Source organism: Emys orbicularis, chromosome 7 (assembly GCF_028017835.1).
Source record: "Emys orbicularis isolate rEmyOrb1 chromosome 7, rEmyOrb1.hap1, whole genome shotgun sequence".
Lineage (NCBI taxonomy): Eukaryota > Metazoa > Chordata > Testudines > Emydidae > Emys > Emys orbicularis.
Window position 1 is genome coordinate 107383351 of NC_088689.1, and position 19012 is coordinate 107402362.

The following is a 19012-nucleotide window of genomic DNA, read 5'->3' on the forward strand; positions in this document are numbered from 1 at the left end:
TACTCTTATTCCAGGTAAGAGTGTTCACGTGGAGAATTAATTATAATTATAGCAGTAAATTTCCCTGTGTATCCCAGCCTCAAGATTTTAACAGCATTAGCTATGGGTACGTCTTCACTACCCGCCGTATCGGCGGGTAGCAATCGATTTATCCGGGATCGATATATCGCGTCTCGTTAAGACGCGATATATCGATCCCCGAACGCGCTCACCGTCGACTCCGGAACTCCACCAGAGCGAGCGGTGGTAGCGCAGTCGACGGGGGAGCCGCGGCCATTGATCCCGCGCCGTCTGGACCCCAGGTAATTCGATCCAAGATACTTCGACTTCAGCTACGCTATTCGCGTAGCTGAAGTTGCGTACCTTAGATCGATCTCCCCCTCCCCCCAGTGTAGACCAGCCCTTTGTTTGATAGTGTAAAATGAAATCTTAAACACACAATCTGGCATGTTCCTAAAGCACATTCCTACATCAATACTTTGAGAACACAGATGCAGAATATACACATTATTTCATTAAATCTGGTAATATGAAAATATAAGGAGAGTTTGCATAACACAACCACAGTGAAAGTCCCCTTCCGTGTTGTTTTTTTCACGTTACTCTGAAGGATTTGTATTTACCTCTCGCGCTTACTCAAAATAGGACCTTTTTGCAGGTATCTGCGTACTGATGACCCCAAATCCGCACACTGAAAACTTTGCCTAAATATGAAATAATGAATTTGATAAAATTTCACATAAAACACAGCAATTATGAGAACATATATATGGCTTAATTCTGATTTAGCGCTTGCATTAGATATGGCATAATATATATGGTGCCTTTATCAAATACAGATTTAATGATCAAAATAGTAGGATTTTTTTCCTGTTGAGCTACATACCGGGTAATGTCATACTCAAGTGACTTTTGTTTTCTAAATACACAGTGTGCAAATACCTTATGGACCATTTGGGTCTATATGAAAGAAAACAAGTTCTGAAGTTACACTGAAGAACTAATGAGCTCACTGGGGATATGAGGGAGGGGCATGGTGTGTTTTTCTCAGGTGAACCTTCCCCTTTTGGCAGATATTTATTTCCTTTCTGTAGTGCTAATAAGCATACTTTTCAATATAAATTCTGCTGTTCTGACACAAGTTTAGGCCTGGTCTCCACACCGATTTTGTATCGGTATAACTAAGTTAAGGAGTGTGATTTTTTTTTTTTAATTATTTTAACAACAAAATAAATTATCCTACTATAACCTCTAGTGTGGACTCAAATATGCTGGTATAAAAGTGCTTATACTGGTGTAGCTTATTCCCCTTTACATACTGAAATAAGCTGTTACTGGTATAATGACATCTGCATGAGGTGGCGACGTACTGCTTTTAAATGTACCTTATAATTAAAGCAGTACAGTTTTTGTTTGTAGACAAGGCTTTGTTATCTAGGATTGAACAAAATTCAGGAGGGCTGGAGTTGTTTGCTCCAGGAAGCCTGATTAAGTCTTTGGGGATTTTAAAATTTGATTGAAAAAATGTATATGAAACAGTTTGTGATGTGTGCAAGCAACCCTCAAAACAAAAATAGTTGTCCATTGAAATGTATCCCTCTCTTAGCACATTGGAATATCTGTTTTTAAATGGACTTGTATGTTATCTTGTATCTCAGAAACTGACAAGTATAGTGGTGCTTGACTGTTGCAATCTGGGTAGAAGGCAGCATAATAGTATATTTTCATAAGGTGGGTAGAAATGCAGTAGAATAAGTTCAGAGGACATACTCCATAATTTTCTGCAACTGAAAAATACTAAGACTGCCATCTTCTGGATAAAACAGTGTTGCTTACATTGGCTGGGTCAGTTAGTATTCATGAGGTCGGATGATGACAAATTTCAGTACCAGCAAGTTCCAGACAAAAAAAAATTATAACATGTTTGTATTTTAAACAAGCTAGTTCCAAATAAATATTGTAAGTCTTCAGTTTGTATTTGTATAGGTCCATTGTTAATGTCAGGCCTCATTCTAGATGAGCCTCCTTGATATGGCTCAGTGGTTTGAGCATTGGCCTGCTAAACCCAGGGTTGTGAGTTCAATCCTTAAGGGGGCCATTTAGGGGTCTGGGGCAAAAATCTATCTGGGGAGTGGTCCTGCTTTGAGCAGCAGGTTGGACTAGATGACCTCCTGAGGTCCCTTCCAACCCTGATATTCTATGAAAAAGTAAATGAATTCTTAGCATTTCTGTTAATGTAGATATAACGTTTTTCTCTTGCCAAGTAGATTTAGTGATTGTATTCTGAAAAATATTGGGAAATCCATTTAGATTGGGAAGGGGGCATGTCTCCCCCAATATAAAATGTAACTGTGCAATATTGTATTTGATATTCTAATTTGTTGAGTGCATTGTTCTAAGTTAGGTGTTAAATACCTTTGCTAGAGAATTGATTACATTGATAGATAAATTTGCTTTTGTTTCTCTAATTCAATCTTGGTATAAAAATCTAGTAGTTAGTTTTATTGCGTAGTGTGTTCTCCATACTTGGGAAATTTGGAATTTTTATACATTGTTAACTTGAGTGTGCCTGGGAATAATTCCACTGACAGGCGTCTTAGTTGAAGGTATATTTTCCAGCAGTCAGGATTTAATTGGTTGACCTGTTTCTGGTAAATTAGGCAGATAAACAGATTAATGTTCTTATGTATGAAAAAGCACTGTAGATATTTTGAGTTGTATTAACATTGTTGCCTGTCAGACCTATCGTCACTGCCATAAGCTTCTAGTTGTTTAGTTTTAAAGGTAAGCTAAAGCCGCTAAATATCTGAGAAGGACAAACAAAAATAGCCCAGTGACCTTGAACACTTTTAGTTTCTTTGAATTAAGTGCCTTATTGTTCATGTAACATTCTTTAAGATGGAATAAAGGTGTCAGTTCATTTTTTAGATACTAAAGTTAATCATTAAAGCTGAGTCTCAAATTATTATTACTCAACCTAAATTTGCTAGTAAGATTTAGTCTGATTTTTCATTCTGTACTGTTTTTAATCTGTAAAATGAAACAGTAAAATAACAGGTAACTGAAACTGTTGAATGGTGGTTGATCTGCAGCCTTCTGGGTGCTATTTGTTATCTGGTGGCTTTCTACTAAAGATCCTCTGCCTTTAGCTATACAGTATATAGTATATTTGAAAATTACTGAATGATACAAAAAGTTAAACTGGTTAAAAGTTTAATTACTGTGATCAATTTTTTTTTATAGGTTCTTTTTTTCAGTTCCTGGAAAAGATGATTTGTCAATTTAGTGGGAGTTTTTAACTAGTCTTTCATTCTTTATAGCTTGTGTTTGTGTTGAAAGTTAGTAAAAATGGAAACTTATGCATGGATTGACAATGATTTGTGTAGTTCTGTAAGTGTACATAATAGCTTATACGTGAACCCTAACTTGGATCTAAACTCTGCTTAGTATCTAATATGAGTATGGAATAAAGTGCTAAAACATGAAGTTTAATCTTCAAATTGCCCCATGGGCCTTTCTGTTGATAAGAAAATGCTGTGAGGGCTAGTAAGGAGAGCAGCTGAGAGAAGCAGTATGTTTATTACCCTTCCCTTCTTTTGTATCGCCTCGTCTCGTTCCCCTCCTTCATTGTGGGTCTGCGTAGCAGCTAAATATAATTCCCATTGGCTGAGGCTTTGGTGGGAGGGGTAAGTGGCTTTGTTTTTCTCTGTCTGTATGATCTCAGTCTTATTTGCCTCTGCACCTAAAGCTGTAAGTTCTTTTCAGTTTCACCTTGCATAGAGGATTGTTTACATTCAGTTTCCTTTGTTGTGCCTTACGAATGTAACTGTTGGCTTTGGTTGCTCAGACCTCAACATACAAAGTTACTAACACAAAGGATTCTATTCTACTTGTTTTAACAGACTTTTTGAACTGGAATAAACGCCTTTGGGGAGACAGATCTACTTCTGAACTGCCTTCACCATTGCCACATTGTTTTATCTAATGTGCTACAAGGATGAGCCCAGCATTTGGAGCTATGGAAGTGGAGCACTATGCCAAGGGAGTCCTGCTCGAGCCTTTTGTCCACCAGGTTGGGGGTCACTCCTGTGTCCTCCGGTTTAATGACAAGACCATCTGTAAACCCCTCATCCAGAGGGAACACCAATTCTATGAGACTCTCCCAACAGAAATGCGTAAATTCACTCCACAGTATGAAGGTATGTTACGAAACCTTAGAAAGGGGTTGGGCTTTTTTCTCTTTTCTAAATCCCAGTGTGCTCTGTTCCCTCTAAAATCTCTTCTGTGCCGAAGAGATTTTAGGGGTTTTCTTTTCATGTATTTTGATGTTGTCTGAGCCAGGCTGTGGAGATGCAGGGTGGAGATGCTTGCCAGTGGGTCTTTGGGCTGACTAACAGCATTAGAGTAGAGCAACTCTGCTCGTGACAGCCCATATATCTCCCTTAGGCACAGACAGGTAAGTAGCTAACAGCTTGTAAATGTTCTCAGTAATACGTTCATTTTTATTTCTGATTTTAATTTTAATTTTTTTATTTTGTTGCCTCTTGTTTAATGTGTGTCTTCAGGGGCTGGGTAAGATTGCCTGAATACATGTTTTGTGGAAGTTTAGCTGTATTGTTTTGTGTTTTGGGTTGTCCTCTAACTCTCATATTAATCACCATATATAACGTCAGTATAGCAAAGAAAGTTGAAAAGTATCTTGTTAAACATTTGCAGTTTGTTTCTGCCCTTAAGGAAACGAAAATTCGTGGCATTTAGGTAGGCAAGGATCAAGTAGCCGTGATGAGGCTGAGTCAGATGGTATGTAGGAGTGGAAATTCCAGTTCTTTTAAGCATTGCACTAGTTAAACGAAATGCTTCTCTCTTTGTGGGGTATTCCATTAACTGCTGTCCAGTGATTAATTGATAAAATAAGTCTGAAGCATTTATTCATTTTTGAATTGCTTTTTAAAGCATTTTAGACTTGAACACTGAATAAGGGTGGCCAAGTTTCTTTTGATATTGATTGTAAAATTGGAGGAGGACTTCAGAGATGTTTCAAAGTTATATTGCCTGAATGTTCACATACTTGCTGAGAGGTTTGAACACATCTTATTAAAAGCTCTTTTGGAATTATTGAATAAAATGTGGTCTATAAATGATACTTTACAAAATGTTGTAGAACAATTGTACTAGTATATGTGGTTTTTCTTTTTTGGGGAGTGTGGGAGGGATTTAGGGGTAAGAGGGCCTCATTTGGTCCATCTCTGTTGTTTTTTCCAGGATAAAGCCAAAGGCCATTTGCTAGCTGGCTCCCCCATTTTTTCCTGTAGTCCTTTCCTATGTGGCAGCAGGACTGTCAGTCAGAGCTTCTGCACTCCCTTCCCCAGCTACTGTAGGTCCCAGAACCGCCTGCCCAGCTCAGAAGTGCCAATCTCTCGCCGAGAACTCTCCCCTTCGGCCGAGTGATGTGCTGCAAGAACTGTGCAGATTGATTGATTTGAGGATAAAGAGAAAGGACTGAGAAAAAAAAATAAAAAAACATTCAGCCAATTGTTACGGCTTCTTCGATAATCATTGAAACTTTCTAATATGGCACTGGGGGCAACCCTGTCAGAACTTTCCTCTAAGACTCTTAATATACAATGCAGTATTCTAGAGACTCTTGAGATGAGGAGGAAAAAATGCTTTCAAGGTTCACCATGTTTCTATGTACTACGATCAGATTTGCTTTGTATTGCTTTTTGTTCTTTCTTTCACAAAACCGCTGCACAACCAACATCAATAAAATATATACCCCAAAAAGGGGGGGAAAGTGTAAAATTAAACGTGGTGATTCTAAGTGGAAGCCTTTGAACTAGTATCTGTTGTAATGTGTGATGTTTTTCTTGTTTTGCTCTGCTTTAAGCCTTTCCTTGCCCTTGGAATCTATTAACCCGCAAAAAAATCTGGATAAATGCTTTTTGCTTTGCTGTCATGCAAAACTTAAAGCTTTTGGTGTTTCTATGCAGGTTATTTTTCACGGCAAGATGTAAATATAAAATGTTTTACATCTCTCCTACGGTCAGACCAGTCAGACATTTTTTTAAATTAATAAAATTTTTCAATAATTGAAATCGTCTCCTGTTATTATTTGATTTCTATTTGACTCTGTGCATCAGAGAGAAAAATCTCTTCTGTCACTATTGTTTTGTCTACATGATAAATTGTCTTCTCTGTGAGGTGTCATTTTGTCTAGGTGTTTTGATATTTGTTAGGTTGACAGATGAGTTTTGGCCTGTGGCAAGATAAAAACTAAGGACCTGGGTAAGAGAAAAACCAAAAGTTGCTATATTTTTCATGTAATCATGTTGCATAAAGTGTTTGCGTGTCATTTAATTGATTACTAACTGGTCATCTCCTTTCTTTCCCCAGGTGTGGTGTCGGTGAGCTTTGAAGAGGATGAAGATGGAAATCTGTGTCTAATAGCCTATCCATTAAATGGGGACCATGATAACTTGGAAAGCATAGATAATTCTGACTGCGAACCCAAAAATAAGTTGTTACGGTGGTCTAACAAAAAGACTGTATTAGAAAATGACAAGATAACTAAGGAATGGGTCCGGCAGCACAGGAAAGAGGAAAAAATGAAAAGGTAGGTCAAAAGGAAGTGAGTGTAAAGCTTTGAAACATAACCTCAATGTGTTTAATTTTATTCTTATCTGGTCTGATGCAGATATGAGTAAAATTAAACACATGGGGGCTACATTTCAATGCTAGAATGGAGGTTTTATCCAGTCTTTTTGTTTCTTCTGCCATATGTCTCTTCCTCCCACTCATTTCTGTTTGTCTCTTCTGCTACTGAAAGTGTTTCACAGTGGAGAGAAGTGGTTTCCTTTCAGGCAAGTTTCATTTGAGCCCCGTCACAATTAAATCTTTGCAGTGGTCAGTTGAGGAAGGTTCTAGGATTCTGATTAGTTTTTAACTGTAGTGTCTGCAAAAGCATAACTCTGCAAGAGAAAATTTCAGCTATGCTGAATGAGTCTACTGGAATCTTTTTTGCATGGGTGAATAAGGAAAAATGCAGTTAGAGGTAAAGCAGGATTCCTGCAAACCTGTTCCCAATTCAAACCCCCGATCTGCGATATATTGTAGTGGCAGTTACCAGAGAGCTGTAACAAAATGGAAATCTGGAAAACTTCTAGCAAGCGGGTGAGGGATTCTGTAGATCTCATTACTGTTTGTTTCCTAGGGTCTGTTGAAATCTGCAAATATAAATTAGCATATAGTCAGATTGTGGAAGCAGATTTACAAAGACTGAAATATCAACAATGGGAAACGTGATCAGACCCATGTATAATGAAATAATGGATGTTGTCAGCTGTTGGTAGAAGTATTTTGAGGTACATATGAATAGGCTAATTGAAAGCATTGAGTGGTTGAGGGTCAGCAGTGTATAATATGTAAAGCTTGAACAAATTATATCTTTTCCTTTTAAAAGTAGGGTACTTACTTTCTCCATTTGGCTTCTGACTTTTTTATTTTTTTGTTTTCTAGTCACAAATTAGAGGAAGAATTTGAGTGGCTGAAGAAATCTGAAGTCTTGTATTACAGTGTAGAGAAAAAGGGGAATGTCAGTTCACAGTTTAAGCATCATAACCCTTGGAGTATGAAATGTCACCAGCAGCAGTTACGGCGGATGAAGGAAAATGCAAAACATCGCAACCAATATAGTATCCTTTCCCAGAAGTCTCTCTCTCAACAGCAGAACAAGGAAGGATTCTGCTTTTTTTCTTAGCAAATGCCCCCCCCCCCTCCCCCCAAAACCCAACCCAGACTGTGTAGCTATAACACAGAATAGGATTATCTGAAACCATGGTTTGTTAGATAGAAGGTGACTGTGAAGGGGGATTGTTACTCTTTGCCAGAATTTGGGCTTTCCCAACACTTAAACACATCTGTGCAGGGCAACTCAAGGAATCTATTTTAGTATGAATCTCTGTTAGTGGAAAAGTTTCCAGCATCCTAGGTGAAGTGATCACTGACTAGACAAGTTTACTAATGCATGAGTTTAGAGGAGTGGAGTTCTGCTGCTGCTTTCCTTGGCATGAGCAGTTATATTTGTTGCATATATTAGGATGATGTCAAAGGATTTAACCTTCACTCCTCCACCCTCACAATTCCAAAAATGTATCTTCTCAGATACTATTTTTTTTTAAAGTACGCGGGGATTGTTGGCTTTTAATTAGTCAAAGGTGGAACGTTTTGATTCCTTGAGTGAGAAAATAGCAGTACTTTTGAAGACTTTTTTTGTACAGGCTAGTCCTCTGCTGCCAGCAGCTTGCTAATTTCAGCTAATTTTTTGGTGAAAGCAAACTGAACCTAAAATTTAATCTGGGTTTATAACTGAGAAAAGATGAAAATCCTTAGTAAATGCAAGCTCCTAAAAGCAGAAGCAGATTATACTTCTCAGCTCTGAGAGTGTAGGATTGTTCATGTGATGGAAAATGAGATTTCCTTGTTCCGTTAGTGCCAGTGCAGCTGTCAGAGCACGCACTCTTAACTCCAGTAAAGACAAAAGGAGTCTATATGCCTGTGAACCTTTAGAGAAGTGGTGAGCAACCTGTGGCCCACGGGCCTCATGCAGCCTGTCAGGATAACCCGCTGTCAGGCCGCGAGACAGTTTGTTTATATTGACCATCTGCAAGCACGGCCGCCCGCAGCTCCCAGTGACCGTGGTTCGCTGTTCCTGGCCAATGGGAGCTGCGGGAAGTGATGGCCAGCATGTCCCTACAGCCCGCACCACTTCCCACAGCTCCCATTGGCCAGGAACGGTGAACCTCGGTCACTGGGAGCTGCGGGCAGCCGTGCTTGCAGACGGTCAATGTAAACAAACTGTCTCATGGCCCACCAGTGGATTACCCTGATGGGTCGCAGGTTGCCCACCACAGCTTTAGAGTGATGTTGGTTCTCTTCCATAATAAGGCACAAAGAGCCTTGAATACATTCTGCTTGCAACTGGCACAGATGCTGTAAACATCTTAAGACCTACATGCTTAGGGAAGGAAATCTTGTATGTGAGGAGTTTTGGTGATTGGATCACTAAAAATGTGTATGCATAAACATAATTAACCCATTAGAACCATGGAGAATGATTAATGCAAATAGAATTCTCCCAGGGGCTAGCCTCACAAACCTAGTGATAAGTTCCTAGCTAGATAATTTAATGGGCCCCCATTACTATAGTATCTCAGGTCTTCCCAAATATTTATGAACTTATCCTCATAACACTTTTGTGACAGAAGGAAGTGTTATCCCCTCCTTTTAGAGATGAGGAACCAAGGCACAAAGAGAATTTTAGTGACTTTCCCAAGGTCATGCGGGAAGTGTCTGTGGCAGAGCAGGAAATTGAATCCAGATCTCGTGAATCCCAGTCCAGTGCCTTCATCACTGAAACGTTTTTCCTCCCTTTATGGAAATAGTGTCTGCTAGGTTTACTCACTCCATGGAGAACTTAAAATTAGATTGTGGATTGCCAGATGGTGGCCAGCCTAGTAAATAATGCAGCCCCTAGTGATTTTCATCTCAAATTTGGAGGTGCTTGTAGAGTGAGAGAGCAGTGCAAGCTGGAACCTATAGTCTCTTTGGACTTCACATCCAAATGAAAGACTAGGTCACGTGCCATCTACTTTGTTTAATGCAAAGTAGGTGTATCCTTTTGGTTCTTACTAAGTTGCTAGTGGAGTCATGATTGGGCAAAGTTTGGATGCCCCTGTTTTTTAGCCTTTTTCTCAGTTTAACTTTTTTAACTTCACCACTACCTTCACTTGGAGTGGGGCTGTCAGAATGCATTTTAAAACCTGTGTTTCTTATTGTAAGGCTTTTTCCTTAACCAGTCAGAATTTATCTTGCTGGAAAATCTAACCTCTCGATACGAAGTGCCATGTGTGTTGGACCTTAAAATGGGAACCCGGCAGCATGGAGATGATGCATCAGAAGAGAAGAAAGCTAACCAGATCCGGAAGTGTCAGCAGAGTACTTCAGCGGTTATTGGGGTCCGAGTGTGTGGCATGCAGGTGAGTCTGAAATGGATTGCGGGTAGGGCTGGGAATAAAACAGGCTATATTTGAAGAGACATTTTTTAAACACTTTCTACTTGTACCTTTGTGGTTTGGTACTATTAGCAAAGACTATAACTTTCTTCTGAAACAAGCCTTCAGCTGCTCAGAATTGAGGAAAATATCTGTCTCCCAGAGTTACAAGTATGATTGACTGGTAATAGCAGGAAAGTGAGCTCAGTAAATTTCCAGCCAATCACAAACAAACTGCATTATCTTATTAAGGTGACAATAGGAAAATGAATTTTGTTGCTTTCTTAATCCATTATATTCTTTGTATTTGTAGTTTTAGACATCTCCTTATTATCCAATCATCCCACTTCATCATACCCCTACCTTTGAGAGTATGTTATGTTCTTATGAGAGGTCCTACCTTTCATTCACCTTTCTAACTGAAGGAAATTTGATGGCTTTCTTCAGAGCAAACCAATGTCACTAATCAATCAGAGGAGTGACCGCATAGCAACCTGCAGCTCTCCCTCTGCATCACAGTGAGTGTGTCCTGTGAGCTGTAGATCAGAAAACAAACCTGTCTGTCTTCTCTCACTGTGCATGGATCTTACCATTTGGCTATCAGAACAGCAGCAACAACTCTTACAGTTAGTACTATCCTGGGGACTTGGAACGTCTGGATTCTTTTCACTGCCGAAAGTAAACTTTGTGTAATGTGCAAACAAGAAGTTGATCATTAAATATGCGTGATAAGATTACAGTGCAGATACAATGAGGGAACACAGCTTAGGCTTTCATTTAAAGTAATACCCTGCAGCTTTCATATCTCTGGCGACTGAGTGACTTGATTGGGTCCTATGAAATGCCTCAACTGCTTCACTGCAGCTCCAGTGGTGTTGAAGAGCTACCACTCTGCCCCTCTGCTGCTATGAAGTGGAGTGAGGACTGTCTGTTCTTCTCCTTCCAGCTTCTGTGTGGGAAAGTTAAGCCTCTTCTCTTTCATCCGTAGATGTTGGTAGGGAGAGGGCATGTTTTTTCTCCCAGTGGCCTTAGTAGGTGGAGAAAATGACTTCTCTACCCACTTCCATTCACAAACGTTCTGTGGGGTACTTCCTTTTCCATCCAGTAAACTTCCCCCGATGCCTGATGTGTTCACTCAGCACTCCCTGCTCTGTTCGGGAAAGTGAGTATTCCTGTGGCTGGCACTCAGCTCACTGCCGCCCTAAACTCATGTATTGAGAACAGAGAACCGGTCAGCAGAGATGGCTGGGGAGGGGTACCACATTTGTTCACCACCATATTGGTGCTCAACTGAGAGAATGGTTCTGGTTTCCTGTTCCAGCCCATTTAGTGTGTGTGCCCTTCAGACATAGAGGTCTCTGCTGGAGAAACATACAGAGCTGTAGAGGGTGGTTGTTCCATTTAAATATAGACTCCACCTGATCTGTGGGTTTGAGGTAAATGACGTTCTCAGTTTGTAGGAAAAAGCAATGATTACGGATTGCTAAAATTACCCTTTTCTTATAGATTCATAGACTTTAAGGCCAGAAGGGGCCATCAGGATCATCTAGTCTGACCTGCACATTGCAGGCCACAGAATCTCACCCATCCACTCCTGTAAGAGACCCCTAACTGCTGGCTGAGTTACTGAAGTCCTCAAATCACAGTTTAAAGACTTCAAGTTATTGAGAATTCACCATTTACACTAGTTGCAACTTACAAGTGACCCGTGCCCTATGCTGCAGAGGAAGGCAAAAATCTCTCTGGGTCTCTGGCAAAATTCCTTCCCTACCCCAAATATGGCAATCAGTTAGACCCTGAGCATGTGGGCAAAACCCACATTGCTGAACCATACTAGACTAATAAATCACTTTGGCTCCAATTTTGCAAGGATTTAGATGCTTAAAGTTAAAACCTGGATAGAGAGGAAGGTGCTTTGAATTAACAGTTGCCACGATCTCATTTGCAAACTGGTGTGGTTTCTTTCTACTCCATTTAGACAGCTCAATGCAAACACAACTGGCTGCTCTTCCTGCACATTTAGTTGTCCCAATGTATTCTGAAGAACATGGTTGGGCACTTGACCAAACAATTCAGAACTGGAGAATTTCTTCTGTATGGGGGCTTGCTTCCATGTTTCATATGGGCAATTGCTGTCATTCAGACTTCCAGCAGTTCTGGGAATAGGTTTGGTAAGGCTGCCAGCAGAGGCATGCAGTAGTTGCTAATGGAGTGAGTGATATGGAGTGGCTGCCCTACATGTTGTAACTTGACTTCAGAAATCTTGGCCTCAGCCTTCCTAATCTTACTTAAATTCTTCATCCCTTTTTTCAAAATGGAAAAGCTCAAGTCTAAGCCTGAGGAATTTTCAGTTTCCTTTGTGACTAGCAATACCTCAGATATTGGTGGGCTGTGATTGCTAGGATGCTTTCCCCTCCAACTGCATAAGAGCTATTTTAAGAGACAAACCTTTTCTCTCTACTGGGATATTGTTAATTTTTCTGGAGTATGATTCAGAGTTACCATTGCTGGCAATCCAACCATTCCTTTTGTTCTTCTCTCCTATACAGGTCTACCAGACGGGCACTGGCCAGTTAATGTTCATGAATAAATACCATGGGCGAAAGCTTTCAGTCCAAGGATTTAAAGAAGCACTTTACCAATTCTTTCATAATGGCAAATACCTGCGCAGGGAACTCTTTGAACCAGTTATAAAGAAATTGACTGAACTCAAATCTGTCTTAGAAAAACAGGAGTCTTATCGTTTCTATTCCAGCTCCTTGCTTATCATTTATGATGGCAAGGAGTTGCAGGAAGTGACTGTGGACTCAGACCCAGAGGACTTGGAGGATCTCTCAGAGGAGTCTTCAGATGAATCAGCTGGAGCATATGCATACAAGCCCACTGCTAGTACTGTTGATGTCCGTATGATAGACTTTGCCCACACGACCTGCAAGTACTATGGGGAAGATAGTGTGGTGCATGAGGGCCAAGACACAGGTTATGTTTTTGGACTTCAGAACTTAATAGGTATTATTAAAGAAATAAGAGACGAAAACAGCGAATAAACAGTTTGAATGCACATCAGTAGAAAGCACTATAGTGACTCTTTGTATTCCAAAATTATTGGCCACTTTCTAGTGGTAGGAATATTTACAGACTCTGTTGGGTTGGTCCCATCAGAGTCAGACTTGTTCAGAGGAGGGCATTTACTTACAATGGTGCTGGACCTAGCACTGGCAAATCTTGGTATCCTTATTTATTTTAACTCTTTCTTAAACATTCCATATTTGATTATTCAGATACCTCTGTTATCCCGGTGTGTATATATTCCAATAAAATTCTTTTTGTTCATTGTAAATGATGATGGTGTCCTTGCTGGTGATTAGGCAAAAGAATCAGAGTTCCCAGATCTTCCCAGTCATATAGTACAGAAACTGGGTTTGATCACTGGATATTGAGGGGCAAATAATAAATTATCGTCTTAAAAATATCCAATAAATTGGTTTTTATAGTAATTCAGGATCTCATTACTATAAATCTCAAGGGGGTAAATACCCCATTTGGATAGTTTGTACAATATTACCATAAAGATAAATTGAACCAAAGCATTAATAACTCCTCAAAGCATTAACCTTCAGCTTAGTTTGAGTTCAGTCACAGCTATTGGTGGATTGCTGCACAATATGAAAACCCATCCCCTAAAGGGCTTAAAATCTAATTTGCGACAAGATGCAATAACAAGTGTGACCCAGTGAGGGAAGACGAGGGTAACAAAGATCACCCAGTTTCAGATTAGCTATTGCACGACCTGATGATGCCAAATCATCTTCAGTTTTTAAAAATACATAGCAGCTCTTCCCAGTTATGTACAATCAAACAATCGCTGATTGGCTGATCTATCGTACGTCACAGTAAAGGTGGGTCTTAAGGAGGGATTTGAGGAAAGAGAGGGTAATGGCCTTTTTGGATCAATTCATGGACAGAGTCCCATGCACAAGGGGCAGCATGGAAGAAAAGGCTAAGGTGGTTGTGTGGAAGCATTTGACATCCGTGCAGGTGAAGCTGGCATTGCTGGCAGAGTAGATGAGGTGATGTGACGAGAGACAGAGTAGACAAGTTATGAATGACCCAGTGAAGAGATTAAACAAAGGGAGTGATGTTGGCAGAATGGGCCAGGAAGATGATCTTAGCAGTTGTATTCAAATGCATCCGAGGGGAGTGGGATGTATGTATTGGGAGAGGCCAGAGAGGAGGATGTTGCAGTAGTCAAGATAGAAGATTGGCTCTGCTGTTCTTTGGTCTCTTACTGGCAGACATTGATTTCCAGGCAACACATTGAATCCCTGGGTGATGTTATGGTCCCCTATTCAAAGCCCACCAGTTGCTGATTTTCTTCTGACCATACCTGTTTAAGGCCTGAGGCTGCTTAATATTCTGACAACGCTATTCTAAATTTATTAGAGAGGTTTACTAAGTCTTTCCTGTCAGCTCTTCTCATAGTTTTGGTTTCTTATAGTGGCCATCAGTTTTTTGGCAGTAGTTACACATCAGTTCATGTTTAATTCCAACATGCAATTAACTTGTGGAACTCACTGCTACACAATATTATAAAAGCCAAAAGCTTTAACGCGGTTCAAAAAAATTAGCATTTTATACGTACAATGAGAATTCACACTTGATAGGATAAAAATGTGATGGGTTTTAGGGCAAACTCCTAACTACTAACTGCCTATGATTCAGGAGCAACTTCCCCTATGGGCACGTTAGTCCATCATTGTTCACTAATGCATTTCTTGCATTTCCCTTTGAAGCACCTGGTACTGGCCACAGCCAGAAAAGATGCTGGATGTGATGGAGCACTGCTGGGCTGGTATAGGACTAGCTGTTTCTGTGTGTAACTACCCACAACAGCATGAATACCAGAGAAATGAACCCTAAATAACCTCTGCATTTTTCAGTTTCAAAATGCTTTATAAGAATTAACCAATTAAATCCTCCTCCACCTCTGTGAGGGATGTGAGAAAATGATGCAATGAGTTGAAATACCGAAGTGGGAGAGGATGGGTCACTCACTGCAAAGTGTTTCTGGCTTTTCAGCTTCATTTTCAATAATGTTCTCATGTCTGTTAACAAACCAATGAAAAAGCTCTCTGCATGAGGTGCAGTCACCTGTCCTTGTGCATAATCATGAACCTTCTGCAAATGTCGTATTCCACAGCCCAAGTTGACCTTGTCTATGCTCTTTCTAAAGTGTGCAAGGTGAAAAGGAATTGGTAATGAGTGACCTTTCAGTCTGCTTTATTACACATGGACCTTACTGTGAACAAATGTAATAGGTTCCGTCTCAAAGGAGTTTGGTCTAATATAAAGCAAGCATTTAGTGACTCCAGAATGAGCCATTCTCTTCTGTGCTTCACTTCAAGCCAATTGAGGATCCCAGGTACTGGCTGGAGACAAAAATGGTAGTGCACTAGTTGGCAATTTGGGTTCAGCTTTACTTGGATTGCAATGGTCTCATTTGACCACCACGTGGTCAATAGTCTCTGATGAAGGGAGGCTTTGGACCTAATATAATAGAAAAGGTGCTGGTCAGAACCGGAGTACTTTAGTGGTGGGGAAGTGGAAAGGATCTCACGTAGCACCTGCCAATAAGGTAATAGTCAGTGCTATTAATCCATCACTTTTATCAATGTCACCTGTCTTACGGTTATATAGATAACATACCAGGATTGCAATGCAGACAAAACATAATTGGATGGGGGAAATGCAGATCAAAGGAACTTCCTGGACATGAAGGAATTGTGGGTGGGTGTGGGGAAGGAGAATGGAATAACTAACGCCTGTGTCATTTTAAAAGGCAAAACCAGAATGTCCTGAGGGGAAAATGTATTCTACAGGTTTTATTTAAAAATATATACACCATATATTGAGCTGGGCATCTCCCCTTGGGATGGCTGGAAGGGGAAGACTGAATTACACTCACTTTTAATCCTAAATCATGTTGCTCAAGGGTTAAAAGATCTGAATGACAGTATTATCTAGCCTAGCGCAAGAACGCCTGTATTTTCACCCCTACCGCCTTGTTCAGAAATTCATCTAGCAGCCTCTTATGTTTGAAGAGTTCCAGTTACATAACTGCCTCCTCAGAGCTTCCTATTGTTAAGCACTATCTATAGGTGGGAGCACAGAGTGTGATTTCAAATAATGCCACAGCCCAGAAATTGTCACTAACTGACCCCATTGTTGGGAGTCCCAGAAGAGAGGCTAAGGCTGGTACAGGTCATGGAAAGTGGGTACCCACTTCCACTCAGAGCCCCTCTGCATGAGGGCTGGGGCAGTGTGGGTGGAGCTGCCCTGTTGTACCTGTTCTGTGAATACAGAGCACTTCATCCTCCAGGCTGTCAGCACAGGACCCCCATGCAGTATGCACGTTTTTGCTGGGAAGATGTGAATGAAGGTGGGGAGTGCCACCAACATGAGTAATCGATGGTTCCAGCGGATGCAGCACCCTGAGCTGACAAATAGGCCACGGCTTTTTTGTTCCTATTTTTCTCTTCCCTTGGTTATATAAGGGAATGTCCGTCACCTTAATCCCAGCAGACAGGCTGAAGTCACAGGGCCTCTTGTGCAGACACTCCAGTGATATTCCTGTCAGTGCTGCACATCTCGTTTTTTGACAGCAGCTGGGGGTGATGTTCAGCGCATGAGACAGCAGGATTTTCGTAGCCCATAGCTTGTGCCAAAGTGCCAGCAGCAGCAAGTGCCGGGGAGCACGTGCAACAAACACATGGTGGGACACGCTCACCATAGACATCAGTGTTTCCTGTTCCGTTGCTGTGGGCTGCCATCTCCCCCATTGATAACTGCTCCCTAGACACTCCATGAGCAGTTTCCAAGGACATCAGAAGACGGGTTAAAATTGCTCTAATCCTTTCCCTAATGCGTGAGTCACTGCAAGCATTAGCAGGGAGGCATGTGACTCAGGAAAGATTTTTTTAAAAGGTCATTTGAATGAAAAATTCCCATCAACATGGCTGCCAAAGACACCAGAAAGGGCAGGCCTAGGGAGAGGCTCCAACTGTGCATGGTGAGGGGAGGGGGTCTAGATGTGGGGAGATACTCGCTGTCCTGGCTAATTGGGTGTCCCACACTTCAGGTCTGGATGCACAGACCCATAGGCCAAAGGGTTGCCCCCTTAGTATCCACAGACTTCCTCTGTGGGGCCAGGTGTACTGCTGTGGGGCGGGGGGGGGGGGCATGCAAAGCTGCACAGGCGTAGACTAGCTGAAAAGGGAGTGTGTTAAGACCGCAGCTGGTCCAGATGTGCAGAGCAGGAGATTGCCTGTTCCACAGCAGAGAGAACTGCATGCCCTGATGAGGCTTCTGGTATGACCTGTGGGTCTGGGAAGGTGGCATGAGGACTTTGAGATGTGACAATTGTGAGGGTCTCTGACTCTGCTCCAGCAGCTGTTGTGCGGGCTAGGGGTGCCTCTCGCCTCACACTCAGAAACGTGTAGCCCACTGAGGAGTTGGGAGGTTCTGTACAATCTCTGAGCAGTAGGGCACAAAGGAATGATGGGTATTAGTTGCTGATGCAGGAAATCCCGTTGCTCAGTAATTTTATAGTGTAAATCTCTCTCTCTCTCTCTTTGTTGGAATAGATCTCAAACACCTGAGCTAGCATGAGGGACGTCTGCTCTGGGGACAGCAACTGCTTCGTGCCACCAGTTGCAACCCTGGCAGTTAGGCCGGTTTGCTGCATGGCCTCCTTGGATGGCATGCACTGCCTGGCAGATCATGTGCTGGCGTTGGATGCATTTGTACCAGGCATTTTCCATTCCTGTGCTGCACTGAGAAATCCTACCAATGAGTAAACACATTTACCCAGTTAGAGCGCTCTCCCTCTCTCCAGATAATTAGCAGCCAAACAGCTGCTTTATGGTACTTTGTACAGTTCAATTCTGTATTTCCCTTGGCCATTTCTTGCCCAGGTTGCATAAAAGGGAAGAGTCAGCAAATACCTGGCCCTACATGTTCAGGATCCAGCCAAGGGAGGTGACGTGGCCACAGAAAAGCCGATTCATGTCTCCAGAAATCTGCCTGAGCAGCAGGGACACCGGTGATAGCGCTGATGAGAGACTTACGGATAGTCACTGATACGAGTAAGTCCTCTCACACACCTGGAGGTGGGTAAAGATAGCGAGACCGTGGCAGAGAGCTTCGATGACTTGACCAAGACTACAGTGGGAATTGGTGGATGGAGCTCAGCAGCTTTTGGCTTCCAGCCCTGAGTTCAGACCAGGCGGCCACTCTTCTGACTCCCGTTTAAGCTGATAATTTCTTGGGTTTGTTTTACATTTGGTGACACAGGGTAGGATTTTCAAAGCACGTGGGTGACTTAGAAGCGCAAGTCCCAGTGGAGGTCCTGGGGATGTGTGCTCCTAAGTCACTTAGGGTATGTCCGCACTGCAATGTAAGCCCAGGGTTCCAACTCAGGTTCAAGCCTACCCCCCGCTCCCATTCTGTCTACACATGAGTCACACTAACCCAGGGCTCACATCCAGGGTCCCACAGAAGGGGGAGGGTCCAAGCCCGAGTCAAGCCAGGACCCAGTGTCCAAGCCCTATTGCTTTGCAGTGTAGACTCAGTCCCACTGGATTTGTGCTCTGGGAGTCTGTCAAAAATATCCCATAATCCCACAGGCCAACCTTCTTTGTCCTCTGGACAATCAGGTTTGATGGACAGTTGAGTTTTCCCAAACTGCACCACAAAAGGCTAGAGCAGCCTCATTTGGGGAGGTCGCTAGGAAGTCTGGGTTACAGGCGGTTGGACTTGGGCCCGCTTAACACAGTGTTCAGCAATTCCTAACGTGGGGATACAAATGAGTGTAGACACTCAAGCCCCAGGTCCACAAACCCAGGGTCTGCCAACTTGAATTCTACTAACGCTGACCTTATGTTGCAGTGCAGACTTTCCCTTAG

At 41.9% G+C, this 19012-nt stretch overlaps 1 protein-coding gene across 1 annotated transcript in view; it reads left to right on the forward strand.

Annotated features, from left to right (window-relative positions):
* Positions 1-13380, forward strand: part of IP6K2 (inositol hexakisphosphate kinase 2) — a 31499-nt gene extending 18119 nt beyond the window's left edge. Inside the window, exons 2-6 of the mRNA XM_065407466.1 lie at positions 3903-4199; positions 6394-6613; positions 7516-7691; positions 9859-10034; positions 12599-13380. Of these exons, the coding sequence (XP_065263538.1) occupies positions 3998-4199; positions 6394-6613; positions 7516-7691; positions 9859-10034; positions 12599-13096 (1272 nt within the window). The 5' untranslated portion in view covers positions 3903-3997 and the 3' untranslated portion in view covers positions 13097-13380. The remainder of the gene's footprint in view (positions 1-3902; positions 4200-6393; positions 6614-7515; positions 7692-9858; positions 10035-12598) is intronic.
* Positions 13381-19012: the final 5632 nt, after the last annotated feature.